At 31.6% G+C, this 18091-nt stretch overlaps 1 protein-coding gene across 1 annotated transcript in view; it reads left to right on the top strand.

The window, feature by feature from the left end:
- LOC136031841 (protocadherin Fat 4-like) overlaps positions 1 to 18091 on the top strand; it is a 162746-nt gene that overhangs the window by 50502 nt on the left and 94153 nt on the right. The window contains exons 10-12 of the mRNA XM_065711677.1: positions 5422 to 5647; positions 15637 to 15827; positions 17568 to 17734. Coding sequence (XP_065567749.1) covers positions 5422 to 5647; positions 15637 to 15827; positions 17568 to 17734 — 584 coding nt within the window. The remainder of the gene's footprint in view (positions 1 to 5421; positions 5648 to 15636; positions 15828 to 17567; positions 17735 to 18091) is intronic.

Raw genomic sequence — 18091 nt, forward strand, 5'->3', positions numbered from 1 at the left:
TAATGATTGCCCTTGAGCTTTGTTGATGGTGATTGCTAATCGACCATTCCCTGTCCCGGTGTCCCGGTCGTCATTTACATCCCCCTGTTTCCTCCGGTGTCCCCGTTGTAGTTGTGTCCCTGTGTCCCGGTCGTCATTTATATTCCCTGTGTCCCGGTCGTCATTTGTATCCCGGTGTCCCGGTCTGTATATACATTCGTTTTTTAGTTTTGTTTTTCTCCTTTATTTTTTTCCTTTTTTTTCTTTTTTAGCTTATTTAGATTTTTAGATTTTTTAGTTTTTTTATTAGTTTTTAGTTTTTTTTTCTTTTTAGTTTTTTTGTCCCGGTCGTCATTTATATCCCCCTGTTTCCCCCGGTGTCCCCGTTGTAGTTGTGTCCCTGTGTCCCGGTCGTCATTTATATTCCCTGTGTCCCGGTCGTCATTTGTATCCCGGTGTACCGGTCTGTATATACATTCGTTTTTTAGTTTTGTTTTTCTCCTTTATTTTTTTCCTTTTTTTCTTTTTTAGTTTATTTAGATTTTTAGATTTTTTAGTTTTTTTATTAGTTTTTAGTTTTTTTTCTTTTTAGTTTTTTTGTAGTTTTTACCTTCTTTTTAGTTTTGTTAATTTTTTTTTTACTTATGTCCTGGTCGTCATTTATACTCCCTATGTCCCGGTGCTTTGTTGATTGCTAATCGAACATTCCTTTTGTCCTGGTCGCTTTCTCTTTGAGTGTCGTCATTTATTTTTTTCTTTTTTAGTTCTTTTAGTTTTTACCTTTTTTAGTTTTTTTTAGTTTTTTAGATGAAAATTTTTTTTAGTTTTTTCCTTTTTTTCTTTTTAGTTTTTATTGGTTTTTACCTTTATGTTAGCTTATTTTTCAGTTTTTTCCTTTTTTTTAGTTTTTTTTATTTTTTATTTTTTTTAGTTTTTTACCTTTTTTTAGTTTTTTTAGTTTTTTTAGTTTTTTTAGTTTTTTAGCTTTTTTACTTTTTTTATTAGTTTTTAGTTTTTTTGTAGTTTTTGCCTTTTTTTAGTTTTTTCAGTTTTTTTTTAGTTTTTTATTGGTTTTTACCTTTATTTTAGCTTATTTTTCAGTTTTTTCCTTTTTTTTAGTTTTTTTTAGTTTTTAGTTTTTTTAGTTTTTTACCTTTTTTTAGTTTTTTTAGTTTTTTTAGTTTTTTAGCTTTTTTATTTTTTTATTAGCTTTTAGTTTTTTTTGTAGTTTTTGCCTTTTTTTTAGTTTTTTTAGTTTTTTAGCTTTTTTATTAGTTTTTAGTTTTTTTGTAGTTTTTGCCTTTTTTTAGTTTGACAACTTATTTTTATATATATAGATAGTTTTTTTTTTTTACTTATGTCCTGGTCGTCATTTATACTCCCTGTGTCCCGGTGCTTTGTTGATTGCTAATCGAACATTCCTTTTGTCCTGGTCGCTTTCTCTTTGAGTGTCGTCATTTATTAGTTTTTTCCTTTTTTTCTTTTTAGTTTTTTATTGGTTTTTACCTTTATTTTAGCTTATTTTTCAGTTTTTTCCTTTTTTTTAGTTTTTTTTTATTTTTTATTTTTTTTTAGTTTTTTACCTTTTTTTAGTTTTTTTAGTTTTTTTAGTTTTTTAGCTTTTTTACTTTTTTTATTAGTTTTTAGTTTTTTTTTGTAGTTTTTGCCTTTTTTTAGTTTTTTCAGTTTTTTTTTTTTAGTTTTTTATTGGTTTTTACCTTTATAGTTTTTTTAGTTTTTTAGCTTTTTTATTTTTTTTATTAGTTTTTAGTTTTTTTTGTAGTTTTTGCCTTTTTTTAGTTTTTTCAGTTTTGACGTCACCTAATCCAGTTTTTTCAGGTGACGTCACCTGACACATCCATCCACACATCCACAGACAGACAACTTATTTTTATATATATAGATAGATATATACATATATATATATATACATATATATATATATATCCTTTATATATATATATATATATATATATATATATATATATATATATATATATATATATATATATATATATATATATATCCTTTTGCCACCCTTAAACTCGAAACAGAAACGTAACACTTTGAATTAAAACTTTCTCTGGTAACAAAGAATCATAATTATGCATAAACACAGTGAAGAATCCAGAAAAGATAGAACGGTTAACTTAATCATCTTCAGAATCCAATTAAATTTATGGCACAAAAATTAGTTTTCTTCTCGCCACAAGAAGTCCTATGTTACCATCAAAAACGTTTGCTGTATGCCACCATGTCTCAAATCTCTGGTGTAACCTGTAGGATATGTATAGTGCTCAGTGGCATTAATTGGGGGGAGGGGTATATTTTCCCTATATTTACTTAAACCCTCCCCTCCCTAAAATTTGAAAAACACTTTTTGGGGGTATTTTCATACAAAAATTGAAAACCGACAAGTTTGTCCTTCCTCAATTGTTAGAGTAACATTCTGTCTCCCCTTAATTTATCATGAATTGACGCCATTGAAAGTGTTTATCTAAAATTTGTGCTTCTAATATGAGGCTTGTACTTAAGCAATGCTGCTTCACATGCTTCGTCTTAATTTCAATGGGTTTTAAATTTGTGAATGTTCGAAAGATGGTCCGATTTCCTCCACTTGCTGTAAATATTTGGGCACCACATGTGCGACATATTTTGGCACGCATGGCACAGTTCTCACATTGTTTGGAAACAGTTACGCCACATTTGGCAGAACGACATCTGGTATACGTGATTTCCAAAAGTCAGTACCTGCTAAGTCTTATTAATGATAATTTATTTTACAAGAAGTTTTTTTAAACACCACTCATGGTTGAGCACTAGCTACTGCCAAGTAAAAAGTGAATCATGGCCCATAGAAGCCAAAAGTTTAAAAACGCGCTTTTGAAAAAAAAACACAAACTGAGAAAAAGTTGCAATTTGCAGTTGATACAGGAATAGTAACTATAGTTTTGATTAATCTGAACAATACAATGCTACTTTGAGAACAGATTTATAGGAATATTGAAAATTTGCCTGAAAGCCCTTGAGAAAGGATTGAATCGAAATAAAAGTAACCTAGTAGAGTTGCAATTGTCGGAAACACTATTCAAGAAAATTACAGTCCTCCCCCCCCCCTCTACAACAACAGAAAAAATCACTTTTGTGCATGGGTAGCACTGAAGTGTTTTCTTTTTCTTTCTTTTTTTTTCTTCCCCGCAAACTGGGCACTTCAACATCATAGAGGGTTGTTTAGGGGATTATTTGGAAACTAATTTTACTGATGATTGTTTCTTATATATTTGTCTAGATAACACAATCAAAACTGTCTCATGGCACCTAGAAAGAAAAAAAAACGTACCACAATAATCCCCTTGATTATTAAGCCTTAAACCAGAGACTTACAATTCGCCCTCTTTTACGCAACTCCTAGCGCCCTTGATATTTTTCATAAATCATCTACTGACTAGCAGAACTAATACGCTACTGCGAAACCATGGAAAGTTACTTTAGGTGTCAGTCAATGGTTCATTTAATATCTACATGCTTCTTATAAATTAGACTTGATGACGCCATCAAAAAGTGCCAAGTGGCAGTAAAAATGGCACTTTTTAGGGCCAGATCTGGGAGTGGAAAGGCTAGAAAGCATGAAAAGAGTACCGTCATAACCTCCGTCGAGAACAACAAGAAGCAGGCTACTACAAAATCGTAGAGAGGTCTTTGATGACTTATTTTTAAACTTTTGACCATATATCTATGTGCTTTTTGTAGATTTTTCTCAATAACTGCATATTGAACAGCCATATGGCATTGAAGTTTGGCATTTTTGATGCAATTTCCGGAGTAGAAATGCAAGGAAGCATGACAAGGATACCATAAAATCTACATGGTCGAGAACCACTAGCCAAAGATTTACACCCCTCATCTACAGTGGTACCCCTCTGAGCCCATGTAAGCTAGGACTACGAACTTTAATTCTAGGACCATCTCATCATTAAATGTTAAATTGCAGGATAGTAGGGGAGTAAAATGAGTTATGAAACAGCAGCATGAACGGCAAATATGGAAAAGGCTAGAGTTGCAGTTGCTAGAGTTGCAGAGTTGCAGCCAATATAAAAGCAAGTATAAAAAGCTATATAAAGCAAATATAAAGAAAGGCTACCAGGACGGGCAATTCAGACGGGCAATTCATGCGAGCAATTCAGCACTTCTTGTCAACCAGACAAAGAAGGGCATTTTGATGCAATTTTCGGAGTAGAAATGCAAGGAATCATGACAAGGATACCATAAAATATACATGGTCGAGAACCGCTAGCCAAAGATTTACACCCCTCATCTACAGTAGTACCCCTCTGAGTCCCTTTACAAGTCCAGTAAGGAGCAAACTATGTCCCATAATAACCGAAGGTTCAAAACACGTTTAAAAACGTCTAGGGATAGAAATTACCTTTTTAAGCTGATTTTAGAAATAGTAACTATTATTTATTTCGAATAATTTTCATATTTCGTCTAAAAACTCATAAAAGTTTATCTATGAAAAGAAACTTGAAAGAATCTTAAAAAAGAGCCTGAAAGTCCTCTAAAACGCATTTACCTTGAGACCATTCTCCAATTGGGGCTACTGACACAGTGTACCGATCCAATTTTTTTTTCTTTTACTTTTTTTGCCATTTTTGGAGTAGAGAGATTGGGAAGTATAAAACGAGTATTATTTTAATTCCCATGTTTTTTAATGTCCTTCTGTTTCCACAAATTTCTACAGAGTTTTCAAAATAATATACGGATTTAACAGAAAAATATTTCAAATTATTGAAACTTCCTAATTATAATTAGATCAAAGCCTGTGTGTAAACATACCTGAGAGAATAAGCCAATAGGTTTGTAACCTGATATGGGATATGCATGAATTTAAAATAATTATCTGTTTTGCTCTCTAAATGATAAGGATGTCTGAATGTGAGTCTCTCTTAATTTAAATTTGGACCAAATTTAGTCAATATGAGCTCACAAACCTAGATATTGGAATCACATCCATAATAGGGTAGTTTGTAACAAATAAGTTGAAAGTTCAATTTTGATAACAAAACACCATCCAGCCCACGTGCCAATTGCCACCACACGGAAACTCATAGGCAGAAACCTATTATGAAATAAACTTAATCCATGAATCATTTTTCATATGGTTGCTTTATATTTTAATTACATTTTGGTAAAAATAACAGACAACTTCTATTGAAACTAATGATAAAAGAAATATTAAATTGGTCTTATAGAAAACAATAAACATTGTAACCTACATCTTCCTGTCCACTGTACACTTATCGTTTGTAGCCTTGAAACGCGGAAAGAACCAGTTCTTTCATTGTATTGAAAATTTTTGTTTAATTTGTTTCCTAAAATTTTCATACAGAGAATCTCCAAGTCGGAAAAATATGAATAATCGGGTCAAACATTTGTTTACAGGTTTGAATTAATTTTTGCTGGCGTTTTGGAAGGCAAAATAAATATCAATCAAATAACGGGCAAGATGGCTCTTATTCAAACTGTTGATCGCGAGCAAATCCTTGTAGTCGTCAATGTTATTGTAAGTCTGTATGATATGGAAGGAAAAAATGGATCACTCTCCACTGAAGCCACAGTCGCCATAACAATTACTGATGTCAATGATGAACAGCCAGTACTGACTCTGGTGAGGAATTCTTTCTTATTTATATTCTTGTTTTCGTTTTCGTACCACTATTTATTTTGTGGAACTACTGCTTGCAGTACTGTTGAAATACTCCTATTCGACAAGATAGTTCCATTTTATAAAAGGCTATTCAAATTCTGTAAAATGATTTTATCCTATTTAAACATTCAGAAAATATAAAAAGGATCCTAAATGTATGTGAAGATCTATCCATGGATCACCCACGAGAATAAATTATAGGAAGGGGGTTGGTTGGGGGATAGGACCTCTTGTACCCTATTCACCCAAAAATAGGTGTCCTTGACTTTGGGTTTGCACTCAGTTTAGTTTTATTTTTTGGACAGGTAAAAAAGAATAATTATTATTCAAACCTTATTTCTTAGTATGAGTCAGAATTGAGAAACATTTGGCCAGGTGTAGCTCATTTCCTTGCTTCATCAGTGACAAATTATGGATTTGTCTCACTTTTCGTCTTAAATTCGCAGTAGAATTTTGAGAAGACCGGCATTTCCGCTGCTGAGAAGCCCAGAAACTCCGTGCATTTCCTGAGGCAAAACACCAATTTGTCAATAATGTTCTTACCGGACGACCAAGGGATGGCAAAAGCTTCCTCTATAATGGCTTTGTTTAGCTTAACACGGGTCTTCAAGCTTCCTAAGTCGATTATGTCCCTAAATTAGGATAAAAGAACAAAAACGCGAGGCGACTATGTTAGGTGCTCACATGAAATAAGTCTTAAAACCAGTCAAATAGCCTCCAAAGTTCACTTTAAGCTAATATCAAAACAAGCTTGAATTAGAAGAGCCTGCTTCAACTTTATGAAACAAGAGCTTAATTATAAGGACCATTTACTAGTTCTCTCCTGTAACCTCGTTGTGTATGCCAAGAGACTAACTCTGCTTCCATTTGTCTCCCCTTTAGTTTTTTTTCTGTCCTACCCCTAGATTTTGAAAAAAACTTGTTTGTGAGAATTTTTATTGAAAAATACCCTTCTTGGTATTTTCCTTGAAAAAAATTAAGAAAATTGTGCCCGTAGATGATGAAAAATACATTTTGCCCCCCCCCCTCCGTGTTTTTGTGGATTGGTTCTACTGCTACAGCAAGATAAGTCCTCTTAAACTGGGAAGTTTTTTATCGAATTTAGCTGATTAATTGAAATTTTATGTTTAACCCAAAACAGGTAAACATTAGACCTGCAAATAAGCAATAACTCTGGTCATGAGATTTAAATTTGGGATGCACTACTAGCGCCAAAGACAGTAATTTGTAGAGCATTACATCAAATTATATGTAAGCTTATTATTTTGTTTCTAATAAAATTATTCATCTTACTTGTTCCTTTTCACAAATCGTATTTCTAAATTTTTGTTGCACACAACGTTTGAAAGCTAATTAAAGAAGTCGCTTCCTACGCTAATTTTTCTCCATCTATAGTAGACAAAACAGGCATGCTTAAAGGCAAAAAACTTAGCGTGAACCAGGGCTTTTTTTTACAAAACGTCTTACAAACAGTTGTACAAGTTAAGGTAACTTGGCAATATTGCTCAGAATTTTGGTATAGTAGATGGAAAATAAAGCCTTCTGAGTGTGTGCCATTTTAGACCAAACTCAGCATTTCCGCTTTTACTGTTTTTGAACATGACTGAAAGAAACATGGCTTAATTTGTCTATAATCTAAAAAAAACTACCAAACTCATGTATTTTAGAGCCATTAGAATCTGGTAACAATACCCATTGGTAAAGATAAAGCAAGGCTCAGCTATATTCATGGGCGCCGGCAGGGCAGGGGGGCATGGCCCAACTGAAAAATTCGGACTATAAAGTAATTATAACGAAGCCAAAGGAAAGAGATAGAATAGGGAAAAACCATGAAAAAAATGTGTATTGTCCCATTGTTGGCTGCCTACCAATAGATTTTGACCCTGAAGAAAGAAAACGTAAGTTTTTTTGTGACTGAGTGACCCCTTAGAGATAGAATAGGGAAAAACCATGAAAAAAATGTGTAATGCCCAATTGTTGGCCGCCTGCCTATAGATTTTGACCCTTAAGAAAGAAAAAATAAGTTTGTTTGTGACTGAGTGACCCCTTTCCAGTTTTCCACAAACATTTTCTGTGTATGATTTGGTTGGAGTAACCAAAAAAAATTGAATTTTTCTTAGTAAGGAATGGTATGTAAATAATGATCCTAATCAATAACGTATAATAATGAAAGTGTATAAGAGCCTCACTATTGATAACTTTAAATCAAAGAATCAGCTTTTTATGGATATCCTAAATATGTAACTGTTTACTAGTCATTAGTGCAGTGATTTAGAGAAAGATGGGTTTATTAATATAAATAACAAAACAAAACAAGCAAATGGCCCGAAGCAAAGCTTGTTTGGGCTTACAACCCCAATACACATACAAATAAAACAATACGAAAAAGAAGAAAAAAATAAAAAAGAAAAGGAAAAGAAAAAAGAAAAGAAAAGAAGAAGAAAAAAATTAATTACCCTGCATTTCAATCGAAACGGAATTACACTTCAAAAGAGACAAAACAAAAAGAAATTAAAACCACTTTACCAGTATCGCCAAAATCAAAACCAACATCTTGGCTCCACTTGAGGTCCACTCAACTATCAAAACCATAAATATTAAGGCAAAATAGCTTTAATTCCCGCCGAAATTCAAGAAAACTATCCATGTTTCTCAAAGTCGTAGGTAAACAATTCCATGCATGGGGTCCTAGATGCCGAATAGAAAATTGAGATCTACGGGTAATAGCAAGCGGACGACGAATTATATCAGACTGTCTCGTAGAATGTGTATGAATATCACTCCTTAATTCAAACATACTTTTAAAACATATTGGTAAACAATTGTGAAAATATTTATGTATAAACAGGCTTCGATAAAAAGTAATAAGTCCTGCTAAAGGCAAGATTTTGCATTCTATTACCTCTTTTGTACCGAGTCTTTAAAACTTACACCACATAACACTCGAAGCGCTTTATTCTGCAAAACTCGAACACGATGGAGATGAGAAGGAAATGTACTACCCCAAACATTACAACAATATAGCAGATAAGGATGAATTAAGGAACAACATAGTGTTCTTAAAATATCTCTTGGGAAAATATACTGCAACTTTCTTAAAATGCCAACATTCCTAGCGAGTTTAAGACTAATATAATCTATATGTTCTCTAAAGCTGAGACATTCATCAATTAAAACTCCTAGATATTTTGTACAATTTATTCTTAAAATACTCATTCAGCAATATTAAGTCAGTCTATCCAAGGGTAATAATTTGAGCTCCTACCATACAATAAAAAGCAAGATTTACTATAATCCAAATTTAACTTATTAAGCTTCATCCAATTTTGTACAAACTCCGGACAAGAACTAATACGACTCAACAGCTGAATTCCTGTTTGTGCAGCCACAGTTATATGAGTGTCATCCGTAAAGCTGGGAACAATTACTTTTTCCCCGTCACATCCAATGTCAAGATCATACGAAATCATATTAAAACCTCTACATAAGTCATTTATAAAAATTAGGAATAACAGGGGACCAAGAACAGATCCTTGAGGTACTCCAAATTTAACACTACTGACTGAAGAAACATTATCTCCTAGTTGTACATATTGAGTTCTTTCTTTTAAAAACGAGGACAGTAATTCAAGAAATGGTCCTCTAAAATCGTAATTTTCTAATTTGGCAATGAGTATAAAATGGTCAACGCAGTCAAAAGCTTTTACAATATCAAGAAAAACAGGAGCGACTTTTATACCATTATCCAACGCATCATTCACAAAAGTTGTCAAAAATAAAACAGCATGCTCAGTAGATAAACCCTTCCGAAAACCAAATTGATTTGGATTAAAAAATGATTTACTCTCCAAAAATTCAACCATTCTTTTAACTATCAATTTCTCAAACAATCTAGATACTACTGGTAATAAAGAAATGGGCCTATAATTTCCTAGTACATTTTTATCTCCACCTTTATAGACAGGAATAACTTTTGCAATTTTAAAACAACTTGGAAAAACTCTAGTCCTTAAACATTCATTAAATAAATACACTAAATGACCGGAAATAACGGGATAAATATACTTTAAAGTATTAACTGTTACAAAATCAGAGCCTGAAGCTCCAATTTTTAATTTTTTCAATGTTTCAGAAATCTCAGAAGCGTTGATTGGATTCAAATATGCTGAAACATCACTTGCATTCGATAAATATTTCTTAAAACTACCTTCATGCTCAGAAATAACTATACTTTGGACCAAATCCTTTCCAACATTAGCGAAATGACGGCATATTCTATCAGCAGTTGTACTATCATTATGTATACCGTCAGGAAATATACCATCATTATTAGGACTTACGACGGATTTTATAATTTGCCATGTTTTTCTAGGGTTACCTTCACAAGATTTAAATTTATTACGATAGTAATCAGCTCTGGCTTTACGAAGTAGTGCATTTAACTGGTTACTATAAATCTTGTATTCTGTTTTATCACTTACACTATTACTAGCCGCACACATTTTGAACAAATATCTTCTTCTAATAATAGCCTTTAAAAGAGCTAAGCCTTTAATAATAGCCTTTAAAAGAGCTTTAAAAGAGCCTTTAAGGGTTAATAGAGAAATGGTATTTGAGAGTTTGGTATTAGAGGTTAGCAAGAAATCCAAGGTGTTTTATTTGGTTGTTGTTTACAGACCTCCGTCGAGTGATATTAATGAATTTTTTATGTTACTAGAAAAACAGTTGGACATGATTAGGAGTAGAAACTTACCTATATTTGTGTGTGGTGATTTCAATATTGACCTAATGAATTTGTTTATTAATACAGAAGTTAGCCAGTTTTTAAATATTATGCTGAGTTATGGGTTGAAGCCTACGATTACAGTCCCAACTAGGGTTACTATGAATTCAGCATCGTTGATTGATAATATTTTTGCTAATGTCAGTTACTATAATGCAAGTGTGATAATAAATGAAGTATCTGACCATTTTAGGATATTTTTGAGTGTTCAAAATTTTTTTAGTAAAGGTACTAGGCTTAACTCAAATTCACAAAATAGATACAAAAAAGTGACCATTGATAATAATGTGCTCATTCTTTATAAAGTAATGTTAGAAAAATGTAATTTTGAATTTTTAATTAGTAATGAACTAGATATCAATGCTAATTTTCAAAATTGGTATTCAATTATAAATAGTTTATTGATTGTTATAATAGTTTTTTTAATAGTTTGTTGAAACTCCAAAGAAACCATGATCACCCGAGCTCTTTATTATCAATGGTCACTTTTTTGTATCTATTTTGTGAATTTGAGTTAAGCCTAGTACCTTTACTAAAAAAATTTTGAACACTCAAAAATATCCTAAAATGGTCAGATACTTCATTTATTATCACACTTGCATTATAGTAACTGACATTAGCAAAAATATTATCAATCAACGATGCTGAATTCATAGTAACCCTAGTTGGGACTGTAATCGTAGGCTTCAACCCATAACTCAGCATAATATTTAAAAACTGGCTAACTTCTGTATTAATAAACAAATTCATTAGGTCAATATTGAAATCACCACACACAAATATAGGTAAGTTTCTACTCCTAATCATGTCCAACTGTTTTTCTAGTAACATAAAAAATTCATTAATATCACTCGACGGAGGTCTGTAAACAACAACCAAATAAAACACCTTGGATTTCTTGCTAACCTCTAATACCAGACTCTCAAATACCATTTCTCTATTAACCCTTAAATCATCTCTTTCTATAACTAGCAAGTCTTTTCTAATGTAAGCACCCAGTCCACCATGCTGACGAGTCTCCCTATTCTTAAGACACAATCGATAATTACCTATTTCTAATAAACTAGAATTATGATTCTGTAACCAAGTTTCAGTTATAGCTAATATTTGAATTCCAGAAAACATACATAGTTCATTTAAATATGTTACACTGCTTTGCAGTCCCCGACAATTCAAATGGAAAACCGTAAGAGAGTCATTAGGCATCGATTCAGAAATATCAGACGGGCTAATATAGCGTACTATCATTTTACTTTCCTCTACAACAAAATCATCAATCCCACTACTTTCATCTATTAACTCCAAATGAGCCAAATTAAGTGGACTATTCTCAAGTGGACGCAATCTATCAAAATCTACAACCATTTTCAAAATCATTTAAACGGTACTGGTCAAGTAAGGTCAAGTACTGGTCAAGATTAATACACAAGAAAGTTCGTATAATTATAGAAAACACAAGGAAAACAACTTAAAACGGGGCAATTTCGGTAAAAAAAATATGCCATCAACTTTTCCTTGCATTGGAAGAGCACCCATCAGCTGATATATGAAGCCACTAATATGAAAAATGTTTTCCCTGAACGCAAAGCTGAGAGTTTCTCTATTTTCCGCCTGAACGGATACATTTTCGTGTTTCATTACCATTTATTATTTTTTTCCAGGCTTGATTGTATTTATCTAGTTTTCACTTTGAGAAAGATTTAATTTTTTACAGTTATGAAGTATAAAGGTGTCAAATATGTTGTTTTTTTGCATTTACAATTGAACTAAAAGTTTTTAGAAAAAATGTTTTATTTTCATAATATTTGTTTTAATATTTTACTTTGAACAAACTACTTTGATCATATGTCACTTTTTACAAACACTGAGTCTAAAGGCATTAAATATTTTGGTATTTGATAACCAAGTTTAATATTGTCAATATTGCTAAGAAAAAAAAAAGATAAAAATCCGTCAAACGCTTCAGCATTGCTCAACACAACTGAATGCTGGGAGTTTATATCTTAGTTTTTGCAAGTAGGCTATTGTTTTGCGTATTTCTTTTAATTATTTACTTTTTTCATTTCTATGTGCTTTTACTTTGATTGACATACTTTTTCCACTGCCCTTAGAAAAATTTTTGTCTCTAAGCCACATTAAACAAAAAAATTCAATTGAAAGTAAAAAACCAATACTGCCAGTGTAGTAATTTTCATGAGAATTCTATTTTTAGTTTTGATGAATATTTGCCCAAGACACTTTTTAATTCTAGTTTTTTTTTATCACAAACTATTTGATAAGATTCTCTTATGACGAAAATTTTTTTGAACTTTTTTATTTTATTTACTTGAATAAAAGAGAGAGAGTCGTTTTGACAACAGGATGGTTAAGTTTAAATTTTCTTTTTCTTTCGCTATTGTATTTGTTTTAAAGTCAGAACATATAAGGTATTTAAGTTCGATGGCGAAAATTGTCCTGTTATAAAACAGGTACATTTTGGATGGACGTTATAAAATCAAGACATGGCATCTATGAAAGCAGGTTGATTTTCAGTATCTCTACTCCTTCTGTAAACTATTCTAAGGCGTAGGAAATTGTATAAAGACAAGTCTAGATCTGTGTAATTTTGGTTTGAGTTTGATTTTCTTTTAAGATTAAATGCATAATAATGAAATATATTACTGATTAAATAAATTGGTCCCTTTGTCGGCAATCCTTGTCGTTTAAGATTTAGTGTATTTTGTTTCATTTTGGATGCAACTTAATTTTTTTTTTATTAGAGAGTTTTTTCCAAAAAGCATTTAAGAATAAACTTAGTCCTACGAAAACATATCCTGAAATATATTACCTGTCACCCAACAACCACTAATATTTTGTTTGGTTGCCCTCCCCCCCTTGGAAAATTTTCTGTCGGCACCCTTGGCTCTATTGTCTGATATTACTGACTACCAGCTTGAAGCCTACTGGGTAATGTGATCTCGAGTAAATATTGGATACAATAATACTAACTATCTTGTAACATAATAATTGGTGCATAGTCTATCTATAAATTCAGGATTAGAGAGTTTGTGTTGTTATATAGATCCTAAACCATAGATTAACTTTTCTCTATTCATTCAAATTTCGTAATTGTCATAGTTTTCAATTTTTTACAATAGAATTCATTTCTAAAAAAGAAGTATTTCAGAGAGAATTAGAGAGCCAATTTAAAACCAAAGCCAAGCAGAAAGTCCTATAATAAGCTAATCTTAGGACTATCATAAACTGAGAAATAAACGAAAACTAAATGAATAAACGATAGCCAGGCCAAACAGAATTAAAATCAATAGTACCGTTAAACATCAAGGTAAAAGATATTGTAAAAGATGAACAATTGAATCCTAAAACCAACACAATTTTGCTTTACCTTCTGCTTTACCTCCTAAAGGCGTTATTGGTACTTTACTGAAAAATAGTATGTTTCAATATATTCTCTTTTACAATTATAACTCAAAAACAAAATTGCTGAGGTTACAGGGAATTAAAGTCAGTGTGTATTTATTAGCCTTCTAATTAGGGTAATTTCTTTTATTTATTGTTTTGATTTATAAAAACCGTAAAATACTTAACATTTTTAATAAAACTCAAATGAAACTCTATGTATTTAGGTGGCATAGAAGGGAGGGCTATTAGCACCATTCTAATTTATAAACTTCTATAATTTATTTATTATTATTTCTATTTATTTATTACTTTTTATTTATTAATTTTTATTTGTTACTTTTTTATTTATTACTTATTTTATTTATTACTTATTTATTATTTATAATTATCCCTGTGATCTTGTCCTTTTGCTCTGCTGTTCTTAATGGTATGACAAATAAAAACACACCACGTGGAACACAAATCATTTTAAACAATTTTAAACTTATTGAGCAAAATGGCGATCTCAAATTTTGATCGAATGTCTGGATGCCCTCTAATGAACGTTTACTCTTATAGTCACACTGAAAGTTTCTATTTAAATCGATTGAGCCCCCTTAAAGTTTCTACGACCCACATATCCATGTGAATAGGGTCTGGAAAAGATACATTAAATGAGTGATAATACTAAATGATGCATAAAAACTTATTGAGCAAAATGAAGATCTCTAATTATGATCGAATGTCTTTGGAGATTACAGGGGTAGTAAATAACAGCAAACGAGGGGGTCTTGATGCCCTCTAATTAACGTTTACTCTTATAATTACACTGGAACTTTCTATTTATATCGATTGAGCCCCCTTAAATTTTTTACGACCCCCATATCCGTGTGAATAGAGTCTGGAAAGTATTAACTAAATGAATGATAATACTAAATGATACATTGAAGGTTTATGGCCCCTTATTACATACAACCATATACCGTTATCTCGAATGATTTGCATAAGCAGCCCCATCTACATAGTATTATATATTTAATGTTTCTTGGAAAGATCTATGCCAAAAACGTTTGGTTAGAAAAAATTAAATTTTTTTCTAAATCCTTTAGCTGAATTTTCATCTTATTTTTGCTTCGTCTGAACAAAAAACACTTCTTATTTATAGTTTTCATTGCTTCTCTTATATTCCTTAACAATAATTACCATAACAACGACAGAAAATTAATTCTAAGTTACGAACTCAAGTCAGGTAAGTTTAGCGCTTTATCATGCAACTGTATGCCTAGTAATACACTGCGTCACAAATAGGGTTCGATTCCACTATTTAGGCCAGGGGAATAGAGCTAAGATGTTAAGAAAGGTAAAGATTGTTACATGATCATTTACGAGTAAATTATTGCTAAATATTGCACTATTTGACAATCTATCTTTTGTCAAACGAGGCACGAAGTCATGAAACAGAGTAAGAAGAGGTAATAATAAATATTCAAAGGTAGTTAGAACATTCTAGGAGGAAATTAAAAATTAAGTTCTGAAAAGAGTGGGATGGAGAAGGAGTTGGAACAAATGTTTGATACTTAGGCTTGGTGCTGATCTCCATGTGGTTTGGTACTGTGATGAGCTGTCAGTAGTGATAGTAGTAAAAAAAAAATATCAAAACTAGACTTGTATACCAAATCTATGCATATCACATAGACAGTATATTAATGAACTCGGCTCTGCCTAAATTATTTATAAAAGTTGAACCTTGTTTACTAGATACAAAATAACATCTTTTCTATTTTAGCCTTCTACCGTCGAATCTTTACTCGAAGGTTTCGGTGAATTGCCTCCTGGGGACAACTCAATAGTCGTACAAGAAATTTTTGCAACTGATCCTGACGAAGAACCAGATTTGAATATGTTTATTGACTGGTTGGATACCAAGTTCTACAAAAATGGAATAGTTTTGTCTGATGTAGACTTCAGCCCGCAAGAGTGAGCAAGTCTTTTTAACTTATATTTGTGTCTTTTACTGATGATGACATAAAAAAGAAACTACGCGAGGTAAAAAATTGTTATATAGACCTTTTCAAGTCAAAAACAAGTGAAAGGTGTAGTTTATGATAATTCAAAATGCCAAATTTGTTTACGTTTCTTAGAATTTTACTTAGTCTTACGAGCTGTGATAAAATAAAAACAGATGTCTCTGTTCTCTTAACGATACAAAAACGATTTAACTTTCAAAGTCAATATTATTCCAAATCAATTTTTTTTGCAGATACTGCAATTTTAACTTCAGGTGATTCTTCTAAAAGTTCTAGATAACCATTGATATGTGTAGGAACTCATTTTAAAGCCAATCTGTATGTGAAAAAATATTAAATTTATTCCCAACTTAAAATTTGTTGAAACCCCATTTATAAAGTTTACATATCTCATAAACCTGTTTTAAACTTTGCTCTAAGATTTTCTAGCTCAAACGAATTCCCATTTAGCTTCCTCCATCCTATTAGATCTCAAATTTTTAAGCAGCAAAAATTATAGCTCAAAGAGCGGGGTTTCATGATTTCTAGCTATGTGTACAGTAGCATAAAAATAGGCTACACAAAAATTAAAAACACATTTTACAAATTGACTAAAAAGGAGAAAATAGTTTTTTTTAGTTCTAAAGAACACTTTTGGTTTACACACTTCAAAATTTTCTGAATATTTTAAATGTTGTGAACTCTTTACTCAAACCTGCAAAAAGTTTCTTTACAGAAATTACTACATGTAAAACTACAAAATTTTCTTACCTGTAAAATTACTAAATAAGTTCAAAAACATCACTTCTCGTTTCTGAAGCCTTGATTCCTTTATGAAACAACGCAGATACATCTAGTGGAGAGATAAAGAATTTACATTTGTTCTTATGATGAAATCTTTGTTTTCTCTGCCGTCTCTACTCCTACGTAAAAATAGCTTAAAGGCAAGAATACTTGACCAGTTTATCGTGAGTTAGTTTTTATCGTTAAGTTGTGGCTAAATTGTAGGATAATTAGGTATTTCTGAGATTCAAGTATATTAGAATACTAAAGTGTTAGGTAAAGCAAAGCTCTATATATATTTTGAGTCAAATTAAATGAGAAAAAAAGGTCAAAATAAGCATCTGAAGTTCTGATTGGCGACAGATTTCATGGCGACTTGAGTAAAACGTGGTAAAATTTAGCTGTAAACCTCAAAATTAACTGGAAGTCCAAAGTGAAAAACAAATATCGTAGTTGCTGTGATTGTTTACCTTATCCCCCTTAATTTGACTTGTTCCTTTTTTAGCTTATTTTTGTGCATTTAGCCTATTCCCTTATTGACAGGTTTTCTTTTCCCTGGGCAATACCCTCTCCCTCTTAGACCTCACCTCCCTCGCTCTGTTTCAGCAGAAAAAAATATCTTAAACAAAATTTTCGATAGAAAGATATAAAAGAATTTAATCCTCTACATATTTGATATTTCAAATAATTGCTTTCTCTTCTCTCTTCCTCTCCCTTTTTACTAATCATTTTATTGTATGACATTTTTTAAGCAAGTTCTTAAGATTTGTTTAATTCTTCTAATTTTTGTGCTTTTTTGTGTTTTTTCTTTACGTGACATAAAAAATGAATTTGGCTCTATTTGGAACCTTTGATATATTTTTTGAAACAAATATCATTTTGATCTTCCAAGGAAAATTTGACATGATTTTCTATTTTGATTATTCAGTTTCTTCACAATCGAGACATCTAAACAGGGAGTAAATCGTATCGACGGGAAAATCAGAGTTGGTAAATACAAAGCAGACAGAGAGCTCTTCGATTCAGTGGAATTTGTTCTTGTGGTAGAGGACCGTAATACAGACCAACGCTACCTAGATAAAAAGAATAATTCAGGTAAGATGCTCGAAAGTGTTTAGCGTAGTCAATATTTATGTAGTTTTCACAGAGAATATGCCTTGATGATAATAATACAAACAGTGTATTGAAGTACATGGCAAACTCTTCTACGAAGTAGACATTATTATTTCAAGGAGATATTTAGTCCCCCATGGAACAAATGATAAGTATAAAAATAAGGCTCTCATAGTCTTTCACCAGTCATGATATTAATGGCTTCTTGCATACAGCTTAAACCCTCTAAGAAGCTCAATTGAGCTAAGTTTTCAGCAAGACACTAGTTTTTCAGAATTCTACAAATTTATAAGATATCGTGAGCCTGTTTATTTCATCTTGTTTTGTAGATAATACTGT

Source organism: Artemia franciscana, chromosome 10 (assembly GCF_032884065.1).
Source record: "Artemia franciscana chromosome 10, ASM3288406v1, whole genome shotgun sequence".
Lineage (NCBI taxonomy): Eukaryota > Metazoa > Arthropoda > Branchiopoda > Anostraca > Artemiidae > Artemia > Artemia franciscana.